The sequence below is a fragment of the Anneissia japonica genome, unplaced genomic scaffold (genome assembly GCF_011630105.1).
Source record: "Anneissia japonica isolate Jap-2015-1 unplaced genomic scaffold, ASM1163010v1 scaffold737_len1565949_cov176, whole genome shotgun sequence".
Lineage (NCBI taxonomy): Eukaryota > Metazoa > Echinodermata > Crinoidea > Comatulida > Comatulidae > Anneissia > Anneissia japonica.
This window is the reverse complement of record NW_022741618.1, coordinates 543,234-567,415: the sequence shown is the minus strand read 5'-3', so window position 1 is coordinate 567,415 and position 24,182 is coordinate 543,234. Positions and strand designations below refer to the sequence as shown.

Here is a 24,182-nt window from a genome sequence, read left to right as displayed (position 1 = left end):
CACTTTAAAAAAAAATGTTTACCCATGATTTTACAGCAAAAAATAATAGCACTTTCAGTGTTTTTATTATTTTCATCATTATCCAATATATTTCAAAAATCAGGGTACACATTTTTAAAATTCCATATATAAAAGATGTAATTTTAAAAAAGACTACTTTTGCATATTTGCACAATGTACCAATGATTTTGGAAAAAAACATGTGACCGTCATCAAAATAACAAATACATTTTGTCACCATTTCAGATGTTATAACTGATGTATTAAAGAATAAGCAGTTGCATACCAGTATGAGATATCATTAGTTCATTCAAGCATGGACCTAAGCAGCCATTTAATGGGCAATTGAGGTGAGGGCAAGAAGTTCAGGGAGATATAATATTCCAAAACATGACATAACACAATGATTCTAGTAATTTATTATATTATATTTTGTACTTTGTTTCAAGTGGTTCTTCTGGCACATCAAAAGCCCTCTCATAGAAAAATATTTATAATTATATTCCATATTATATAATATCACGACATACAGTTACAAAAATATTGAAACTTTAATATTTAATGACTATTACTTCTGACAATTTTAAGTATATTTAAAAAAACAGTCATTACATTATTTAAAATCATGGGCATACCCCAGGCACACCTTCCTTCCCATGGCTGCAAATTACTTCCACTAAGTGAATTAAAATGCTAAAAATGTTTTCACTGGAATATATATTTAGTTTGTACTTCCTCAATTTTTGCACTCCCGGTTCTGCTATTTCAAGTTTTGCTCACCCCTCCCCCGGATAAAAGCAGACTACGCCCCTGAAAATTATTAAAATCGCAAAGCTGGGGTAATCCATATTCAGGTACTTGTAAGTGCAGAATTAGTTGCCATTTAAGTATAATTGAGATAATGATAAGAAATTCATATTACTCTAAAGACACAGCAACAGAAAAGCAAAACAAATGACAAAGAAACTCGAAAGGCAAGGAGATCCTCCAGGCAAATGGAGATTCAATGTAGCACAAACGCCAAGGAAATAATGCCATTTGTTGGCAATACGCTATCTTAATCCACATCAGGTTACATGGTTCTGCATTTTGACAGTTGTGCTCAAACTATCAGAAAATTTGCTGTTAATATTTTTCCCAGGACATTTAGCATCGTGAAATTGCGTGTAGGACTGGGATAAGAAAGATTATGTTTTCACAGGAATAAAATGTTGTGTAAAAGCCCACAAACTGCACTACTCTTGCTATCATAAATTACACAACCACATTCATGTACAAAATAAATCATATTTTTATACTATTACTGACTATTATCTACTAATTCAGATGTGTATGGCAGACAACATATGCTACACTTTTCTTTACTCTGCCAATTTTTTGACAATTTGAATATTATGTAGGTTATGTCAAAGATAGGATGTCGCATAGTCAGCCTTTTCAGTCGCTAACTCGTCATACACATTGCCAGTGTCATATCTAGGGGGTGCACGGGGACATGGTCACACCCCAAAAAAAATCATCGCTTCCTCAGTAGCCCACACCACAAAAAAAAAAAATGCTCAATCAGTTAAAATCTCCTTATTTTGCTAGCTGGTGTTTCCCTTACCTAATCATCGAGCTCCTGCCCCTCTCCCACCTTAACCTTTGCACTGCCTATCAGTACCCCCATTTCAAGACTCCTATATACACCACTGCTCAAGGCTGGAACATTAGTGCCATATATATATTTAATTTCATTACTTTAAATTTCCTCACAGTATAATTACACACATCTTGTAAAAGCTAAAAATATTCATGTAAAAAACAGTAAACAAAAGTCAGAGGGGCCAGAGAGGGGAGGAACAAATTTCTATCAGAGTATTACACAGAGAAACTTTAATGACACTTAAATAACCCCTTGTTCAATATGTTCTAGAGAGACAAGAGATGCAGTTTCCTGGGGCCTAGGATGCTTGCATGTTGACTTAAATGTGTACTAGTATTAATCACATTTATGCTATTACGTCCCATGAGCTCGCTTACTCACTCAAGGCCTATGATTGGCCTAGGAAATGAGACTTATAGACCCAATGATGTTAGTATATGTGGAGGGGGTGCATGTGTGATGGTGTTGGAATGCAGGTACAGTATATATAGTACTGTACAGTGTTGTTCGGTCAATGACAATATAGTATGCATGTAAAACATTGTAACGTTTACTGATGTTAATATTACAACATTTTTTACTAAAATGTACTGGTCACATTTTAACTTGAAACAGGTGCTCGGATGATATGGATTTGTTCAATCCCCATTTCCACATGAGTAATAAGATTTTTTTCAAAGAGAACATGATAAAAAATTAACTAAAAAGAAAATCACTGAAGAAACATAACTATAAAATTGAGTTCTCAAATTAGATTCTATGTTTAATTTTCTCCTTCATTTATCATTCATCTACTGTACCATACAAGGCTTCCTTTCATCACCTCTTAGTCATTTATTTTTCCATTACAAAGAAGTAAAGATTCTAAGTTGTTCAAAAGCACCCAACAATTCTCCCAGCCAGACAGTACTAGTAATATAGGCCATAGCCACATTGCTATACAGTAAGCCATGCAGGTATTCATATTTTACAATTTCATACCTATGTAAGTAGGCCAATGTAGAGCTTAAGTAGATTGTTTTTACTTGGTAAAATTATTTACTAACAACAGGTGGGCTAAAAAAGTACAAGCAAAGGAATAATTGGCCATGTCATAGTATCTGCTGTACCTGTACAACCAACTGCTGATTGAGAACATGATAGCCTAGAGTTTGCTTTTCTCTGCAGGAGATCTGTAACATAGCACTGAATGAAGCTGCGTGTACAAGATTTGAGTGCTCAAATTAGATTCTACAGCACATCATGTAGTGTACTGACTATACACTAGAATTGTGTTGGGTTGGACATCTAAAAAATAAAAACTCAAAATTATAGAATGGGATGATTCTCTATATTACCAAGTCTCATTAATGGATTTGAACCCAAGACTACATGATAAGATGGGAGGGAGGCTACGACTTCTCACCGGCACCAAAACTTGGTGATAAAGGGGATGATGAAAGTCGCGATGTTGATGAGTGATTAAATGAAGTGGAGATGAGGAGAGTACTAGCACCACTGTTACAGAAGCCCATGTCTTGGAACTGAAGTACATAATAATGATGATGAAAATGATGATTGCAATACTGAATAATGATGTCGAATATGATAATGATAACAATGAAAAAAATTCTGATTACTATACTGCATTACTCACATCACCTACAGTACATAGCTAACTTAACTATTCAATATTTACATCCTCTCACCTGGCAACTGAAGTAAATATTAATGATGATGATGATGAAAATTATGACAATACTGAATAATGATGTCAAAAATGATAAATGATAATGATCATAACAACAATAATCAAAATGATTACTGCATTATTCACATCACCTAGATATTTAACTTAACTATTCAATATTTACATCTCAACTGGGAACTGAAGTAAATAATTGATTATGATGAAAATGATAATGACAATACTGAATAATAATGTCAAATATAATAATGATTGATAATCAATAATCAAAATGCCGTACATTGTACTGCATTACTCACACCACCTATATATTTAACTTAACTATTAAATTTTTGCAGTAAATCTCTCACAATATAAAATTCCCATGAGCATAGGACAGGAAAGCACTAAATGACACAATAAATTATCAATGATTACAGTCAGTTAAAGTATTTGAAAATGTAACTCTAACCCAGACCTGTGTGAGGGTCATTCAAATGAAAAAAGTAATGAAATAAGGTTATTAAATGAACAATTACAGTAAAGTCCATTTAATAAGTAGCCTGGCTACAGCTTAATCAGTAGACAAGGTGATTAGTGGACAAGGTGATCAGTGGCAGCGCCAGTAGGTTGGGGGCACTGTCAGACATGTCGGACCCCTAACCAGCAAATTTCTGGAGCTACCACTGAAGGTGATGCTGTTATTGCAATTGGCTTTACATAAAATAATGATTTATTGTAAATCGTTAGTTAAAAACAAAAAGAAAACATCTAATATGGGATTAAATAAAATACTATAGTACAATTTATAGTGTCTGAGTACCATGGGTTGACTTGTCAATCAATTGTGAATGTCAATCAAAAGTAAAAAAATGTCAATCATTTGCTTACCTTCACGGCTGACTTCATGACAACATTAGCTGCAATCTGAAGACCGTTTTGACTAACTTTACGAAACGCCTCATAGCCTTTATCACTGGCATGTGCTATGTAGTCGTCTATGTCCTAAAAATAGTCAAACACATTAGAAATCTCATAGGTAAAGGAGTAAAAATCTTTACGGTTTTTAAACAATACATATAGTAGTTCTTCCATGTACCTTAAATTCAATTACAGTGACTCCCATATCTGCAACCAGGGGGAAGGAGGATGATTTTATTGTTCAGCATAACTTTTTTGTCAAGTAAACTCTTCTCTAATAAACTGAAAGTACTTTCTCACCTTGCATTAATTACCATCAAAACGATAATGAATTTTATGCTTAAATGCAAGGAACTTTGACGCTTGACATTACCAGGGCTCTCCTTTGCATCCCACCAGGGTACTAGCTTCCCCTAGAACTCTAGTTCATAGTCATTCTATAGTATTATTGATTAACCTTTTATTGTAGTCTGAAATTAAATTATTATCATTAAGCACCAATGGATATTATTATGTGATAGTATTTGGCAGTATTTTTATTTAAATATTAATTGATTAACATCAGAAAATAATGTTTGATTATGTCTACCAATGTAAAATTCTTGGGGAAAAAAATTAAATACAGATCTCCCTCCAATTAAAGACCACTTTTTTGGGGGGAGGGGGGAGTTCCATGGTCTTTAGAACCTTTGTCTCTAATTAAAATAATAAAGATAAAATATGTTTGTTAATATGGAACCAGAGAAAAGTTATTAAAATTACATGGAATCAGGCATTATTTTTATTTATTGATTGATTAACATCAGAAATAATGTTTGACTATGTCTACCAATATAAAATTCAGGGGGAAAAAAAATTAAATACAGGTCTCCCTCCAATTAAAGACCACTTTTCGACCAGGGTTTCCATCGGTCTTGCTGCTTTGGTCTCTAATTAAAATAATAAAGATAGAAGGCATTTGTTAATATGGGACCAGTGGTCTTTAATTGGAGAGGTCTAAAATTAGAGGGAGACCTGTATATTTCATTTTAAAAAAGGGAAAAAATCACCTATAATCAAGCAAGATAAGCAGAGGAAAAAAATAAATAAATGTAAGATGTAACTGTCAAGCCTGGGCATAGTAACGAAACAAGGCTAAGATCACTGAAACTTAGACATGACAACACTGATTAGGGATGATTGATTAGTAGTCACAACATATCAAAGTTAGGTACACAAAGGAAAATTATAAGCCTGTTGTAAAATTGCATTGTAATGGTTTTAAAAGGGCAGTAAATAAAAGCCTCTGGGTACATATCCTGTACTAAGAACACCTCCACAGCTAAATAGGATATGACATAGTATTGTGCAACACTTCACCAGCTTAGTAAATGTCATTTTCAAGCAGTTCTCATCCTCAATACTGTTTACTTAATAACTACTAAATAAGCAATACAATTTGATATTTGAACAAAGAACAATTTCTATTAATCAGATTTTTCTCATTCTTTAATGATCGTTTATTACAAGAACCAAAAGATAATCATGTGAAACTTTTACAATTGTTTTTCTCAATATGTTCAGTTTCCATTTTCAAAACTTTTGATTTAAATGTACACAGAAAAAATATTGGCAGGCTTTAATTTCCTGATTGTTAGACATGTTTAAACTTGATGGAGATTATTTTGAAAACTTCTAACAAAAGCCTTAAAGTACATTTGGTATGCAGCTTAATGTCCTTGACATCAAAAATCTAAAAGATCTATTAGAAAACAATGAAAAAGCAAATTTGGGATGAAATTTGATGACAGTACAAAAAGTTATTGTTACATAACATTGGTACGTCATCATAAATAAACATTTATAAAGAAATACTTCATTGTATTAATTTATTCATTTTAATACTGTATACATTGTATTTAAATCCCTGTTTAATAAACAAAGTTTCTCATTATACACAGGGTATAATTCTTGAATAAGCACCTCCATGCTTATTCAAGAGTTGCACTTAGCGAAAAAAAGCAGGTTTGGTGTGGCGCTTATTCGAGAGCAGCGTTTATTCTAGCAATATACTATTCAAACAACAACAAGCAACATACCTTTTCTTTTTTGCTCAGTGTAGGGTGAATGAACTTTCTATACATGTATGTAGCACCCTTAGTCCAAGGAGAAATTAACCAGAATATAAATAAAATCTTTGCCTCATAATAAAAAGGAATACTGTGAAAAAAAAACAAAAAAGATTTGCAATGTTAGATCAGAATTTTAACATATTATTTTGTTTTATCTCAACTTTGAAATAAAAAAACATTGTAATTTATTTAATACTGTACTCCAAAATACAATGTAAACAAATTTGGTGTAATAATACTAAAAATAAAACATTTACACCGATGCCAATATAAAATAGCAGCAGTGGACCTGCAAGTAAATTGGACGTACAGTACACGCCTTCTAATATAGAGGTCTTGGGTTCAAATCCTGGCTGCAAAATGCCAGGATATTTTCTTGGGGCACTTTTGACTGCACTGATTTTATAAATATGTCAAAATAGTTTATGAAAAATCACATGTAATTGACTAACTTGTGTAAATTTTTACTTGGTAAGAATGACCCTTTCACTTTCTGACACATTTGTGTGTTTATGACAATGTATTTTGTTATTGCTGAATTTTTACAGTGAATTATACTTCCTATCGATAGAGCAGGTTTGAGTCTGAAGCAGGTCTGTCTGAGACACTGCACTGGTAAAGGATTGTGCTTAGGTGCAAGACAGACTAAGTTCAAGTCCTGCCAATGCTGTATTACTTGAGTTGGGATACTCCACTTCTACTGTACATGTTAAGCTGTTGGTCTCATGTGCAACTGTGCTTAATGACACATACATTATGCACTATTCAAAAAGTGGTAGGCATTTTTTGGTGTCCAACTTTATCCATGCTCTATTGGTTTAACAAGCTTTGTTTTAACACAATTCATTGTATGCTGCATGGTGATATTACCATGGCCACCAGGACACTTCAGCGAGATTAGCAAGTAAACAAAGAATGGGTTGTTGACCATGGGATAAGTTGAAATTTACTTCCGGAGTAGTTTCGTTACACGTATTTACCGTGAGCTAAAACTTGCTCGAACGGTCGACCACCCGCTGAGTGCTCAGCGCGATTACCCGGTGAAATAAACGGAATATGGTTGGCGTTTTTTGCTCGAACGGGCCCAAAGTGGTAGGCATTTTTTGGTGTCCAACTTTATCCGTGCTGTATTGGTTTAACAAGCTTTATTTTAACACAATTCATTGTATGCTGCATGGTGATATTACCATGGCCACCAGGACACTTCAGCGAGATGATTATTCAATTAATACAAAGGTCTGAATTTGCAGGACCTATAGGTGGATTTTGCTTGCTCTCGAAAGTGCAGGTGAGATTGTGCATATTTCCAAGAGTTTCCAGCAACATGCAAAAAATCTGGGATCCATGTTAAGCCCTGTCCAGAATATCAAATTTTATTTGAAAAAAAAAACAAACATGTGACATGCCTATTAGAATATGGTCATGATGACATCACATCATGACCATATATAGGTACATCATTGCTATATAAGCACATCATGCCTATATATGGGCATACAACAGTTTCTTGCCAAAGAAATTTATTAGTTTTGATAGAGCTTTATAAAACAGTGTTTAAATTATTAAAAATGGTTCGGACTAAAAAATTTAAAGGGGAAGATGCTGTACTCCCTCTACTGTTTGTGTTCCATAGGCGTTTAATCCAATGACCGGGATAATGATAGTGTGAAGCGCATAGAGGTCATGCGCTATATAAGTCTACCATTATTATTGTTATCATTATTTTACTAACAAAGCAATCTTGGAATGCATTGAGTAAATTAGGACAAATAATTGCTGACACAACAACAAGGTCAAAAAAAACAAAAAACAAATGATCAACTTGAACTTGTCCTGCTGGCTTGAATAACAACATTAAGGTCAACATTGATCATATTTAAATATAGATCTTTGTTTCTTGTTTTTCACCATTTACAACAAGTTCAGACAGATACTGAACAAGATCAGACAAGACCTGGCAGGAGAACAATGTAAAAACGCAAGCACAAAGAATGTTGAAGAGCCTTTAGTGGATGGATCCATCGTCAGGTGACATCAGCCTCCGACAGTTTTGTTCCTGTGTGCTTCCTGCCCTAGATCCCGCGTTCCAATTTGGAACAGATATTAATGGAAAACATGTACTCTTTTTGAACTAAATTAAAACTATATCAAATTCTAACACTGTTCAGTAAAATATCTGATCAGTATGTATCAGAAATACACTTACAATAAAGATTTTAAAGTAAATTAATTGCATCATATCATAATATCAGTATCAAATAAATTACAAACAATGATACTTTAAGAAAACAGGTCAGCAACAGGGGTCATAGATCCTGTGCTGTTCTTATTCAAGTTAATAATAAAGCAAAGCTACAGTTAAAGATTTATACCATTTAAATAAAAAAAATCCAGATTAGATGGAAATACATCTAATATTACTATACTTATAAATGAACAGTATCCATTATGTTCTAAAATAATGGTTCATCTTGTTTTTAAAGTAAGTTGGTAAAGTGGAGTGTTAAATAATTCATACTTTCAACCCATTAAATCGTTGCTTTCAGCTATCCCGAATGGGTATTAAATAATATGTAATCAAAAACATCATAAAACTAATAATTGCTTCATGATTCAAATTAAAATGTTATTAAAAATGATAAATTCATTATTTAAAATCTAACTATCTGTCCGTCCCAGCTTGAGGCCGTAAGGGAAACATGTTGATGATGTTTGAGACACATGGCTTGTATTTGATCATTCTCTTCTGTTGTGTACCTTAATACTAGTTGACAAAATATATTCAATTTTTATACTTTTGGAATACGGTACATCTTATATTACATTATAAAATACATTCAACTTACATAGCAGCAAATATGTCACTAAATGTTTCAACGCAAGAAAATATTGCAAATACTATCCAATACATCATCCATTTTACCTGAAAAAAAACAAAAAAAAATAAGATTTGAGTGGATATGATTTGTTGGTTAGGGTGCATACTTTTTGATCCAAATACCTTGGTTCAAATCCTATGAACTACAATGATTTGTATTTCTACAAATGACCTCCCTCCCAAAGTCTAATCATAAAACTTTCTGTAATTTTACCGTTGAACTCTTAATCAAAGGGTATTGGCTTAAATCTAATAAAATACTAGGAATATGGTATTACACTTGATACTTTTTTTTGGTAAAATTTTTATTACTGTACTTTTATTATTGTACTAATTTATGTACTAATTTGAAGACTACTGTGGTAGAGAAAAGTATTAGTATTTGATTTGGGTACACAGGAAGTATCCTCAATTTATCTCTATAGGGCAGAAGTTCACCTGATTTAGGAGAAGTAAGGGTCTATTGGTTGTCTTCCATTTAGCCCCTCACATAGAGTGGCTTTATCTAATATCACCAAACACTACACAGAAAAAGTCCTTATTATTCAGGCTTTAACTTCGAAAAAAAATTTGGCGTGATAGGAATTGCCTGGTACGTATTTGAACTTGAATTACTCCGTCAATGTTCACTCACTTCCCGCACATTACCCAGCAATGTTCTTTACGAAATGGTAAATCGTTAAATTCAGATCAAACGGGATGAGAAATGGTCCATGAGAAAGGGTCTGTGAGAGGCTCTGGATACCGCAGAGACCAGCCATTTCCTGTAACAGACTTGAGGAACAATTTAATTACATTGGCTTGAGTGACACATTGGGCTGCGAGCTAACAAGCTCAAGTAATTTCTTAACAGATTCCAGACATTATAATCACAAGTAAATACTACAGTGAACTGAAATCATTTCTACAAGGGTTGCCACGAAACACTCTGAAATTATTATATAATTCAATGTGGCATGAATCAGAAATAAAAACCTAATACTCTGCCAATATTTTTTACAGTAATCTGTGAATATGAAGGGGCTATACACTGTACGCATGGACCAGCCTCTGAATCGGTCTAACTTACACTGTAAGACTTCCCCTTCTTCTTGTTGACCACAGAAGACACATTAGCATGGGAACCAACTGCCTATTATATTCCTATCGTTAAAGCATATAAATAACTATCCTTGAGAAGTGCCAGAATGGTTTAATTGTTAAGTACCACTCTTGTATAAGCGGTTAGGCACTTACTACAGTAGATACATTCTATTGTATATAAATGTTGTGCAAAAGATTTTAAACCTGCCTTGATATTTTTTTCAATAAATTAAACAAGTGATTTTTCATGCAATTAATTTTGGAATATGTCAGATAGGCTTGCACAACACATGGTACAAACTATTTTAAATCTCCAATAATTTCTAATAAACACTGCTCTCGAATGTGCACATCATCTCCCGAACAAGCCACGCACAGAAGCTGCCAAAAACTTTACAAGTGCCTCTGAGCTTATTACTAATAAGGTCATTTAATAAAGTATGCTTAAAGATTTATCAATTTTAGGCCAATTACATGACATTTTTGTTGACCTACGACAAAAAAACTGAGTTGTTTGTCATGATTATTTGATGTAGTATAGCATCTGCAAATTTTTAGATCCATAAATAACAAAACTGTTTTCATGAGATTCCTCTGAAAATTAACGGTAAGAATGATTGAAGTGTTGAGGATATGAGTAACTGAATATGGGAAGCATCTAATTCGAAAATGTGATTTTTCTGTGTATTTTAACGAAAGCTGGAAACGAGATGAACTGAAATCATTTCTACAAGGGTTGCCACGAAACACTCTGAAATTATTATATAATTCAATGTGGCATGAATCAGAAATAAAAACCTAATACTCTGCCAATATTTTTTACAGTAATCTGTGAATATGAAGGGGCTATACACTGTACGCATGGACCAGCCTCTGAATCGGTCTAACTTACACTGTAAGACTTCCCCTTCTTCTTGTTGACCACAGAAGACACATTAGCATGGGAACCAACTGCCTATTATATTCCTATCGTTAAAGCATATAAATAACTATCCTTGAGAAGTGCCAGAATGGTTTAATTGTTAAGTACCACTCTTGTATAAGCGGTTAGGCACTTACTACAGTAGATACATTCTATTGTATATAAATGTTGTGCAAAAGATTTTAAACCTGCCTTGATATTTTTTTCAATAAATTAAACAAGTGATTTTTCATGCAATTAATTTTGGAATATGTCAGATAGGCTTGCACAACACATGGTACAAACTATTTTAAATCTCTAATAATTTCTAATAAACACTGCTCTCGAATGCGCACATCATCTCCCGAACAAGCCACGCACAGAAGCTGCCAAAAACTTTACAAGTGCCTCTGAGCTTATTACTAATAAGGTCATTTAATAAAGTATGCTTGAAGATTTATCAATTTTAGGCCAATTACATGACATTTTTGTTGACCTACGACAAAAAAACTGAGTTGTTTGTCATGATTATTTGATGTAGTATAGCATCTGCAAATTTTTAGATCAATAAATAACAAAACTATTTTCATGAGATTCCTCTGAAAATTAACGGTAAGAATGTTTGAAGTGTTGAGGATATGAGTAACTGAATATGGGAAGCATCTAATTCGAAAATGTGATTTTTCTGTGTATTTTAACGAAAGCTGGAAACGAGAACAACAAATGTGAACATCAGTTTAAATCTTTTTTTAGGGTTAAATATGAACATGAAGTCATTTTGATTAGGATTTCTAATCAACTAATCTTTAGAAACAGATGAAAACATGATATTTTGAACTTGAAGTCATTATGAGATCAGAGAACGAACTTGGTCACTGGCTTGATAAATATTTTACCCTACTTTCATGATGTGTATGATGTAACTTAGCAAATCTGTTTCCTCCTTGTAATGTAAACTTCAATTTTGCTTTAAGCTGATGCTTTCATTTTTACAGAGTACGTCTGTTTCTAGATGGTGAATATCTAATAAATAAATGACACTAAAATTTTGAATAGTTAAATATAAGTCATGTGCAATTTCCACAATAGGAAATTATAAATTTTCTAATACTCTTTAGCTTTTCAGGGTCAAACAATAGGGCAAAAGCATAAGATGAGCAAAGCATCATATACTGTATGACAGCAGCTGTTGACAAGTTATCCTTATTGGTTTATCTTTACTGTCGCCAGTTTTTTGTGATTGAAACTCTATTAAGGGACCACCCTTGGGCAGACATAAATAATGGTCCCTTTGGAGTTGTCCATACAGAGTTTTAGTGCAATGATATGGGAAAGAATGTCTCCAATGGGGAAAGAATGTCTCCACTGGGGGAAAGAAATGGTGGTTCTGTAATTGAGAGAGGTAGTCCGCCCCTTCATACAAGTGGAGATTTTCCAATACATAATATTTAATTAATAAAAATGTACTATATTCAGTGAGTAAAATAAAATTATTAATTTTTATATCATCATTGCCAAGCTTAAAAAAGTTTATTTACACCAAGTAGCTGCAGAAATTCTGAATGAAGAGGATGTTTGTTACAGTACACGGTACGCAGCATAGAGTATAAATAAACACAATACTTAGATTGGCTCAACAACAACATCCAATATACATACTCGACTTGTTACATGCACTGAGTACCATATTCTCTTATCCCAGGTATGCAGGTTAATTATATAAAGTAGGTCCATGCTAATTTAAACCATTTAATAAAGGATGTTTAAATTTAAGCATGTACAGAGAGGATTTTCTTTCCTCCCTTCCCTCTTGACAAAAAAAAACTTAAATTATAAAATAGTAATTGAAAAATTATGACAATTTTTTTTTAATTGTTTAAACTGCATAATATACTATATTGAATATAAATGGAGGCACACAACTAAAATATATACAGCTTTAAATGATCAGGTATTCGAAGATTAATCTTAAAAGATTATAGAATGGCTGAGAGCAAACATCAGCATACAATATATAACAACCCACACACAAGACCCACATATATATATACAGTTACTTTATCCACCCACATGTACTCTGCTGTACACGCCCATTGCACACATAAAATTCTGCAACTATTGATGAGAATTACAACCAAGATTGTGATGTTAAAATTTTTTAAATGTGAATTAATCTGATTTGTTATAAATTCAATAAATAAATTTTATCTTACGTATTCTTTTACATTTCTTGACTTGATTGCTTTATATGATGAATATGCTGGATATAAAGTGCCGAAAACCAACCTGAAATAAAAACAGATATCTATTTAATAAAGTACTTTAATAAAATATAAACTAACCACAAGAAATTTCATAACAGGAAAGATTATCAAAACGGAATTTAAAATATGTTGATAACTGGAGGCAATGGTTCTATCTAGGCTTTAAATACTTTAAACTTCAAGCATTTATTAACATAAAAAAAAATATAATATAAAAACACTAAAATGAGCACTGTCGACCGAAGTACATAGTTGTCCAGATTATGAAAAGGCGATGACAAGCACCATCATAGTCAAATAGAATATTCAAAAGGATTTGTTTCACAGGGTGAATTCATTCAGGATTTGATTATGATTCTTTCACAATCAAAGTCAATTTCCAGAAAATTAGATAAATGTGAAATATTTCCAGGATTCTGATAGTCACTGCAATCTCAATAAATCAAATCCCACATAAACAGATAACATAGGTGCCTACACTGTATTCCATGTAAAGCAAGGTCCTTTACTTGAGATGATGAGAAAGCAGCTATTAATTAATCCATTTGTAGATTTGATTATGGTTAATTTTTTTTTGTTTTTTCCCCTTCTTCTTTATGTTGTTGTTAAGTGCCCCAAGGTTGTGACAATGCGTGGTGCAATATAAATGCAGAATTATTATTACTTATTTTTATTGCCGTGTGGCAACAAAAAAGGTCTAGATATTGAGTCTTGTCAACATCTGTTCTGAACTTAAGACTTTCAGCTGCCTCGAAGTTGCTTTCACACCAAATCTGAATTTTGGATCGGAAAGCTTAACAAACCAACCCAAAAATTGCATCAGTGCGTAAGAATAGGACGCTAAGAGTATAGCAGATCGGAAATTCGATCCAAATTTTGGTTCGGACCCAATGTAAATACAGCTTTACTCATTGCCTTGCTTTTCAATAAATGCTGACAAAATTTACTTACGACAAAACAGGACACTACAATATTTATTTAAATTGTACTACATATACCCCTCCCCCGGGAGATATGCTACCCTTCATGCGCATCAATCTGAATGGCACCTGATATAGGTCCAGCAACTAGGTACGGTGAAAATAATATTCTATCACAAATACATGAAGGCGTGAACAATCTAGTTAGATCGCAACCATGATGGCAATCAAGATCGAGATTAAAACTTAGAAGGGTCAATAAAAAAACATAATACAGTTACAACTCAGCAAACTATTATTCAATATACAAATAATACAAATATTTCAAATCTTTTGAATTAGTAAAATGGATGGATATATTCAGACAAAAGATAAGTCCGTATTAAATGCATTCATTCAAAGCTGGTGAGAAAAGACTTAGACTTGGGGAAATTATTAGTTGAGTATCTTTCATCACAAAGCCCAATATTAAGCCACCTCAAGGGTTTCTTTTTATTATCTCTTTACATAGCAGCAAGCGATGAATTGCTGGCACCTATTGGTATGGCTCAAACATAGCATGAGCTACTTCATAGCTCTATCACAATGTTTGAATACTGTTTAAGCATCTAACCACAAAGTTAACACGTTGGCTGCCCGCGACGAGTATACTTGCCCACAGGGTGTCGCTGAGGGTGCCAGGGACGAGTATACTTGTAAAAATTGGGGTAACATTCTAGCGTTTATAACTTCTTTGTATACACTGTAGAACCACAGACTTAACAGCTGGTAGTTCGGGGAAGGTATACGATAACGTACAAATGACGTACGTATGTTTGTTGTGTTATGTTGCTGGTAGTACACTCAAGCAGCACAAGTGGGGGCGCCCTTTGAACATATTTACTGTACCTTGATTTACCTTGACCTTTAAACTGGAAACCTGTTAAGGTTTGTGGGTCCCTTTACTGTATGATATACTTTGGTAGGGTTTGTACTTCAGGCTGTGGTTTTGCCAGTACGCAACATTTCAACCCATGCCAAAAACGGACGAGATAACTCGCACTTGGCATAGTCAATAAATAGTTCTTTAGTGCTGTCAATGAGTTTACTCGTCTCCTAATATTTTCCCGCCAATTTATTAGACACATAATTTTGATTATATATGACTAGATAAAATTTCAAAAAAGTATGTTTGTATGTTAATCTTGTTTTGGCACACGGGAAGGAACCTTAAAAAAAGGTCTGGCAGTCAATGTGTTAAGACCCAAAATGGAAACTGCTGTGCCTAACTACATAATATACTCTCTCGATCACTGCCTGATTGCTACTGTAGCAAAAAACACTGTGTACAGAGTCTCATTCTTAACACTCTAGTACACACTCTCATTGTTAACATTTGAGTACATTCTCAATGCTCACTTGAGTGTAATTTAAAAAATTAAACAATCAAAAGTAACACAAGAAAGTATAATACATACTCCAAGTATTGAAATACACGCCATCGTGTTGGGATTCAATATTTCGACATTAATTATGTCATCATCAGGAATGAAAAATTTATCCATATTAGCATTAAACCTAATTTATTACTTACATTACAGACGACATTATCATTTTCAAGTATACCCTGTAAACCTAAAACAAATTGGAATGCCTCACAGTTTTTAACATGATCAAATATAACACTATCAGATCGTGAAGAATGTTCTTTAAGTAACACAATAATAAAAAACAAACAAAAAATGAAGCAAATTTAATCATTAAGTTTCAAAATTTGATTTTTAAAAATTAATAAAAATAATTTAGAAAATCAACATTTTTATCTGATGCTTGATTCTTTAATAGAAATATAATTCTCAACAACTATTAGGAAGTAAATATTATTTTCCATAGATCATAGGGTATCATTGTGTTTCAATAGAATACTTGTCAAAATCATTGTGGGCAGCTCAGCAATTATCAAGTTGAATGGTACTAGATCAAGCTTGATTAAACCTTATCAATAACTGAATATTTTCAACTTGGGAGCACAAATTCCCCAATGAATACATACCAGAAATATCTAATGAAAAGGCCAAATTTGTAGACCAAAGTAAGGCCAGCAACTAAGGGGGGTTTCTATGATACGAACGAACCCACTTTTTCAAACAAACCCACCCTCTGATAAACAAAACCACATCCTCATTTTGCACAAAAAAAACTCATTAAAATTATTCACCTTCATTTTCATGCTAGCATGCTACTCCAGTTTTAAAAAAAAATGAATTAGTAACTGGCTTGACATCAGAAAGAGTACAACTAGCCATAGGGCCAGAACAGAGGAACAGTATTACCACAGTTGCTCAGGTATAAATCCACCTGGGATAAAAGCCCACCCCCTAATTCAGGGGCGGATCCAGAATTTTCCAAACAGGGGAGCACAACAGTCGCAGAATAGGTAAGTGAGTAGCACATAACATTGATTTACATTGAAATTTTTACTGGATCCTTCCCTGGTCTAATTTACGGCCAATTTTATGTACCACCTTTCCTCGGGCAAAAGGCTAGGGTATGATTTGAATGAGTAGCTTAGCTGACTTTAAACAAAATCTTTTTAAAAAAATCAAATATTGGCTTTGAATTAGAGAGGGAGGTCCCCCTATGTGTAAGTCCATCCTAAAAATTTGATAAAGTGATAAAGTCTTGTTCCAAATTTTCATTTTAATGTAACTGAAATCTCCAAAAAAAAAAAAAAACAATTGGGAAATGGTTGGTATTTGGCAAGGTTGTAAGACAATAGATGGATGCTGAAAGTTACAGAATGGTAATGGAATTCAAGAGAAGGAAATGTAAAGGGGATAAACAAAGAGAAGATGGATAAAATTACCTACTGTAAAGGCAAACACTCCAACCAAGATGGATGTCCGTAGCCAAGGACAGAGAAAGTTGGAAGAATTTAGAGGAGGGATATGTTCTACAGTGGAATGACACATCCTGAATGAATAAATGATGAATTGAATTCTGCACATATTGTAATGTAATAATCATACAGTCAGTAATTTAACTTGAGCCTACATTTCAAATTAATATCTGCTGGTACTGTAGTATTTAAATTAACAGTAGAAAGCTTTGAGATAACTACCCAGACAATTCTAAATTTATATTCCAAAAATTGAAATTAAAATCAGTATCTGAACCCAATAAATCCCTTTGGGAATAGATTGATACTCATTTTTTGCTTAGAGTTGAATAAAACCTTCAATAAATCCAAGGTCACAGGGGTTCTCCCACAATCTTGCGAGTAAGCAATAAACTCATGGAAAATATACCATCTCCCACAAATTCACATTTGCTTGTTTTTTTACCAATCAATTATCTCCTGTAATATTACCATATAGTACATTTTAAAGTGTGGAAAATGAATGAATAAACTGAACTATGATATAGTCGATGTCAAAGAGACCTTATTATATGCTGTTATGTATCAACAAAGCCCTTTTTGTCTGGGTGCTAGATCAAGGACCCTATGGATAGGGGACCCTAGGGGCTCCTAAGGTTTAGGGGCCCTGCGGACCACTGCACGAGAGCACATAGGCATCACGCCACTCAAAGTTTGAAAGGCAGGATAAGCAGCCCACGAAATTAGGAAAAAATTAGGTCGGCAAAAATTTGCCGACCTTAAATTCTCCGAGGCCGGCAGCCTCAGCAATTTTTTACTACATAGGCCTATATAGTATAAACTACAATTTTTCCGAACGCTCGACCTTACATCGTCATCTACAGATTGTGATTTTGTTAAATTTCTCTATTAAATCAATATATTGCTGGTGAAAGAATGGTCGTACTTGTATTAATTTAATAGTGTAGTAATACATGTTTTACATAAGAAAATCGCCGAATAAATTTTGTTTTAGCGTTTGTTTTATTGTTATCTTTGGCATGGGAAATGTCACTTTCGTAAAAGCTACGATCGTATCATCACAGGCTGCTTCAAAACTGCCTATGCATGTCCATACGCATGCCCAGAATGATTTATCAGGGATTTTCCACACATGTACAGTACGTGTCACTCAGTAGTGTAGTCACGATGCGATCGTGATTGCGTTTAAACGGAAGGTAGGATTAGGCCTACAATATGTTGAATTTTGTTGTTTTTAGATAATAAACAACATTTTAAGTATAATAATACTGTAAAATGAAGACAAATAATAGATTTAGATAAGCATTACGATCTACGCGGCCCACATGGCTTCAAATGGGTGATGCCTTGGCTGGCTAGCGTCATTCCTACCTAGGCCTAGCCTACGAAACGACCAGCGAGAAAGACAAGACAATTGTACACAAATCGTACGTACTGCATGCCTATTATAAATAGTTATTGTACAAACAAATCTGTTTTATGAACTACCAATTTCCTTGGTTTGACGACGTACATGAAATTTAGTGTTTGCTATAGCCTGTTTCAGTCAAAGTCAAATCTTTGGTCGGCAAAAAATTGCCGTCCTGTAGCAATTCTGGCTCGGCAATATGGTCGGCAATTGCCGATTGCTGACGTGAAATTCGTGGGCTGGGATAAGGGTAAAGTGATTGCCACATTTTTATTAGTCTTGTTTATTGATATTGATTATCTATTGATTATAATACTGTATGTAAATATTGTAAAATATGCATCATTATTGTAATACCAATTATAGCAAGACTTTTCATAATGTAAATTGATTAGCAGATTTGAATAATGTTCTTCGCATGGAGAGAAATTATTTTTTAATTTAAGAGTTTTCCACATCTTGAAAAATTGTTCCAGCAAAAGACGAGCTGAGGAATAAATATCTTTTATTGACAATAAAACAGTTTCAAACCAGAAAATCCATGACATTTCTCATCTTTAAGAAAAGGTCTTGGCACCATACATATTGTACTGAAGAAAATTATGTTAGGGTAGATAATCACTCAAAAAATGTGTGTGTGGGGAAAACGTAACATTCGAACACACATTAATGCGAGGATCTACTAGACAAAGTAATTCTTTATTTAGTTGCACAGCTAAGGCCTAGTAGTAGGCCCAGCCTATAGATAGGCCTATCTAGGGCCTACCAATGCAGAATTTATACAAAATTCTGCTCTTAAATTCAAAATACAATAGAAGCTTATGCATAACCTAGGCTAGATAGATTAATCCATCATCCTATAAAATATTACAGGACTAGGGCATAGGCCTAGCCTAGGCCTACATTAATGAGCCAGACACAACTCGCGGCGGACAACAGACGGATCAAACCCTGCTGAACGAGAACCTTCTGAAAAAATTAGGCCTAGCCTAGCCACTCTCTCAGGCATTCTACTAGCGACGTCCTGTACTTTGTACTTACACAACTAAGCGGGACACAATATAAGAAACCATTATCAGTCTTCTTTGTCAGGTTGTTACTGCATTGATGATGACTGAACCACTTTTTGGACTGGACTTCCTTCCACATCCACAAACGACATAAAACAAAACTGCTGCTGAGACGTTTTTGAAGATTTGGTTGAGTTGTACGAAAATCAAAACATTCATTGATTGGTTGCACATTCCAATCAAATCGTTCAAGCGGTAATTAGACTGTAGATGGCGCTGTGTACAATTATTAAATCATCAGAGATTAGGCTAATTTATTATGAACTACACTTTTTTTATCCGTGGCACACTTCTCGCGTCCTAAACAATACAGCAAAGTTTACAAAGATACTTAAACTACAATAAAAACAGTTCAAATTTCAAAAGGAACACCAAACAAGTAAATAAAAAGCAACAGTAATATTTTAGTCAGCAGGTATGTGATCTTAAACTAAAGATGTAGCCTAACACATGAACATAGTCAAAATACACAAACATACATAAAATAAACATACATAATACATACACATAGAAAAGCACATACCCACGTATACATGACTACTCGCATACACGTACATACAGACAGACATAAAACATACACAAAACACCCACCAATCAAGCCTGAAACACACAAATACACACAGAAGTAAATAAAATCTAACGTACAAGTCATACAAAAACTAAAACAGGACTGAAGTTGAAAATTTTAATTGTTCTTTTTTTCTTTTTTCTTTTTTTTTTTTATCTCATTTCACTTTTTCCGCAGACGTTTTACAAAACCTGCCAAATTTTTCTTCAATTTCTTGTGGAAAATCTAGTAAAGATAAGCCAAGAACATAGGCTACAATAATTACTGCTCAGTTGTTGAATTTATAAATTGTTTCCAAATATAGTATTGTTATCTATTACAACAGAAGATGTCATTATTTTTATCACCCTGTCTATAAGTTCACGTTCAAGCTTTGCTAGTTCTTCCAATCTGATGTTATGGATGGACGGAAAGGACGTGGAAAAAAAATGTCGAATGTCTTCAATAGAATCAGAATTATAGACAAATGACATCATTATTATCAGACCAATTTGAAACTTTCAATGTAAGTATTGGAGCGTAATTTAAATTTTATGCAAGCACCCCGAAATTTATAGTTTCAAGTAAATATTTTTTTAGATTGAGGTGCCTTTCCTTAATAATTGAGTAATCCGAAATGGACACCGTCAATTTACTGGTTGGCGCCGAACAGGCGAGATTATACGAGAGTATCGTCTGAAATAAATGGAGGGTTTAGAGCTTTTGCTCTTTTTACGAATACAATATCAACCCCTCCCCAAAAAAAAAAAACACACTAGTAAAGTTCGGCCTTAATAATCTCTCACACATGTTTCCTGTATGGGGTAAGGACAACCACTGAATTTGGTCAAATATAGGTATATATGGCCAAATATAGGTATATAAATAATGGCAAAAGCAAAAAGTAAGCAATGGCGTATCTAGGTGGGGTGAATGGGGGAGGGGCGCAGTTTCCCACCACACCCCCCCCCCCCACACACACAAAAAAATCACGGTCAAGTACTTAAAAGTCACCTAAAATCACATTATTTTGCGAAATAGCGCCCCTCAACTGATCATCAATCCCATCCACCCACTTCAACTTCGCGCCCCACCCCACCCCCATTTACAGTAACAAAGAATAAACCATTTCAAGACTTCTCTACGCCATTGAATTGGAGTACTTTTAAACAGTAAATTTGTGTGCACCTGATAATATACAAACACTAATTATATAAATAGTTCTAATCAATGGTTAAAACCCCACCCAAACAAGAATGACTAGATTTTCTCATCATTACTTTATTAAAAAAATTAACTCACTTATTTCGGCGTTCGACAATTTAATTGTTTTCTATTTCTTATTACTGTGTCGAACGTCGAAGCACATAGAGCGCCACGCATCGTCTCGTTTGGATATTTTTTTATTATTATTTATAGGGCTTATAGTTTTATTTCGATATGTTTTAATTACAACAATTGTCCTTATATAATGTTTAATAATGCTTATGCCCCAATTATATTAAAGTGCTTGCACAAAAGTCTGAGTCAAATTGAGAAGGAAAAGAACTCTTGCATTTAATATTAAGTTTTTATTCTTATTTTTTATTGCTAAAATCGAAAAACAACACCATCTGGTAGTCAACGTTACTTCGGAAGTAGAAAAGAACCAAAAAGTGGATTAATCACAATAAATGTATATAAAGCTCTATACAAGATTATCTTATGTTAAATATTAAAAAATAAATAAGAAAATGCGGTAGTTAAAGTGACATGTTTTGTTTATTGCACAAAACATGTCCTAATCAGTAATAGCAATAATTTATTCAGAAATGTTAGTCTGAAACTTTAAATATTAGCGGATCTCATGAATATCATTACGAGATATACTAACATGAAACACTTCTGTACGATGAACATTCTAAATATGTAGCCTAGTGTGGAATAATTGATGATTGCAAATTTACGGTATTATTTATTTATAACTAGTACCCTGCCTGTACAGGTAGGATTATGTAGAAATAATAATAATTTTTAAAAAAGGACAGAAAAACGCTTAACTAACACATTTGACTACATTTTATTGCCACATTCATTTCAAATATATATTTAAAAAAAAGGACCATTGCCGTGACATTGTTATATCAATGCCGTGACCAGGATTCGAACCTGGGTTATTGCGGCCACAACGCAATGTACTAACCACTATACGATCACGGCGCGCTACTTGGCCCAGATGTGCAGAGTTCCACAACTGCAGCGTAGTATGGATTCAAGATAGCTTTCCAACGTATAGCATCACGCAAGGCACAAGAGACCAGAACGTACGAAGGTGAAGTAGCGTTTGCATAATAAGTTGCAATTTAGCGGAACTAGTGTATGACTATCTAAGATATGCGACCTAGAACAGTTTCAGCTCACATTAACCCTCAGTAGGCCTAGGCTACAGTTGGACGACTACCTAGGGCCTAGCCTATGCCCCCTGATAATCACCGTTGACCTGCAAGAGGCAGCGACACGTGGCGGGCTTGTTTTGCTTCTTTTTTTTTTTTTTTTTTAATAGTTCATGTCAGTCAACGTTAAGCATGGCAAAGAGTTGCCCTCGAACCAGCGTTATTGTTATCGGTTCAGGAATTGCAGGTTTAAGTGCTGCAAGGAAATTGACACAGTGTCTCCCTAATTGCAAGGTTACAATTTTAGAAGCACTGTCAAGACCAGGAGGACGAATAAATTCAGTTGAAATAAATGGTAAAGTATGAACTTGTGATCACAGGCTGAAGTCAGCTGTTTCAAAGAATAGGCTATATAAGTTTATAAAATAGTTATCCGGTTTATTGCTAGCTAGGCCTTTACTGTGTGATGAACAGAATAACTATACACCGGTAAAACTGCAGTGCATTAATTAAGTGTTTATTTAATTCTAGGCAAAAATATATTAAAACTGCATGCACGTACAAAGCAGCCGCTGAGGAACTAAACAAAGTATTATTCAATCTAGCAATTTTGTCAAGGAAAACAAATATTTCCTATATGACTGGTTGTATGGAGGTCAAAATGGCAATAAACCAAAACGGCAATAAGTCAAGACAGCAATAAACCAAAACTTTAAGGTGCTAGAAACTCGTATTTACCTCGATTTGATCATGGACCTATTTGATGGTTTTATTTTAAACTGTGTGTATAAAAACATTAACTCAAATAGTACTACAGACCATTCTGATTCAGTATTTATTTTGGTATATCGTCAGTTCAGTTTATTTCACATCATCAAAATATTGTACAAAACAGATATTGGGACAAGGCAGGACAAACAAATAATAAAATATGATGCAAGGATAGCCTTTAAAAAAATAAAACTTATTTCCAATGTGGTCCTACATAAAATCATTTATAAACATTAAAATGTACAACGATTATATGTGGTAAAAATTTAAATATATCAAAAAACTAAACTACAGACAATAATAATAATTAATAAAAATAATAACAATGGGCCTAATAACAATATAACAACATACAAATTCAATAATAAAAGGATTGGGGGAAACACAATATAAAAACAATAATAATAATAATAATAAAAATGATAATAGGCCTAATAACAATATAATCAAAAGGTATGTATACAGTGGTGCCAAGAAACCATGGCAGGTGGGGCAAGTGCCCCAGGTCGGGGCTGCTAGGTAAAAAAGGTTTCTGTACTTTATTGTTCATGACGTGGTGAAATTAAGCACTATCGATTAAATTAGTTCTCTAATATGCGTTAAAAGACTGTAGTTAGTTTCCAATGTTCGTCATGTAGTCCAGCAAACTTTGGTTGGTTGCATTTTTTTTTGCTATATTTTTTAAAAATTGGATATGATGTAGAGTAGACATAGATAAATCAAAAAAGTATGTGCAACATTTTTTTT

General features: G+C 33.7%; 2 protein-coding genes and 1 non-coding gene across 3 annotated transcripts in view; 1 reads left to right on the top strand and 2 right to left on the bottom strand.

Moving 5' to 3' along the window:
- The window catches only part of LOC117118808 (uncharacterized protein T19C3.4-like), a 42,649-nt gene extending 22,747 nt beyond the window's left edge, over positions 1–19,902 (bottom strand). The window contains exons 1-5 of the mRNA XM_033263515.1: positions 19,717–19,902; positions 13,419–13,491; positions 9,190–9,266; positions 6,311–6,431; positions 4,203–4,316 (exon numbers count right to left, since the gene is read on the bottom strand). Of these exons, the coding sequence (XP_033119406.1) occupies positions 4,203–4,316; positions 6,311–6,431; positions 9,190–9,266; positions 13,419–13,491; positions 19,717–19,748 (417 nt within the window). The 5' untranslated portion in view covers positions 19,749–19,902. The remainder of the gene's footprint in view (positions 1–4,202; positions 4,317–6,310; positions 6,432–9,189; positions 9,267–13,418; positions 13,492–19,716) is intronic.
- Positions 19,903–22,419: 2,517 nt separating this feature from the next.
- Positions 22,420–22,491, bottom strand: Trnah-gug. The gene has a single exon. It is a non-coding gene; the product is annotated as a tRNA-His (tRNA).
- LOC117118844 (spermine oxidase-like) overlaps positions 22,491–24,182 on the top strand; it is a 10,799-nt gene continuing 9,107 nt past the window's right edge. The window contains exon 1 of the mRNA XM_033263563.1: positions 22,491–23,019. Coding sequence (XP_033119454.1) covers positions 22,857–23,019 — 163 coding nt within the window. The 5' untranslated portion in view covers positions 22,491–22,856. The remainder of the gene's footprint in view (positions 23,020–24,182) is intronic.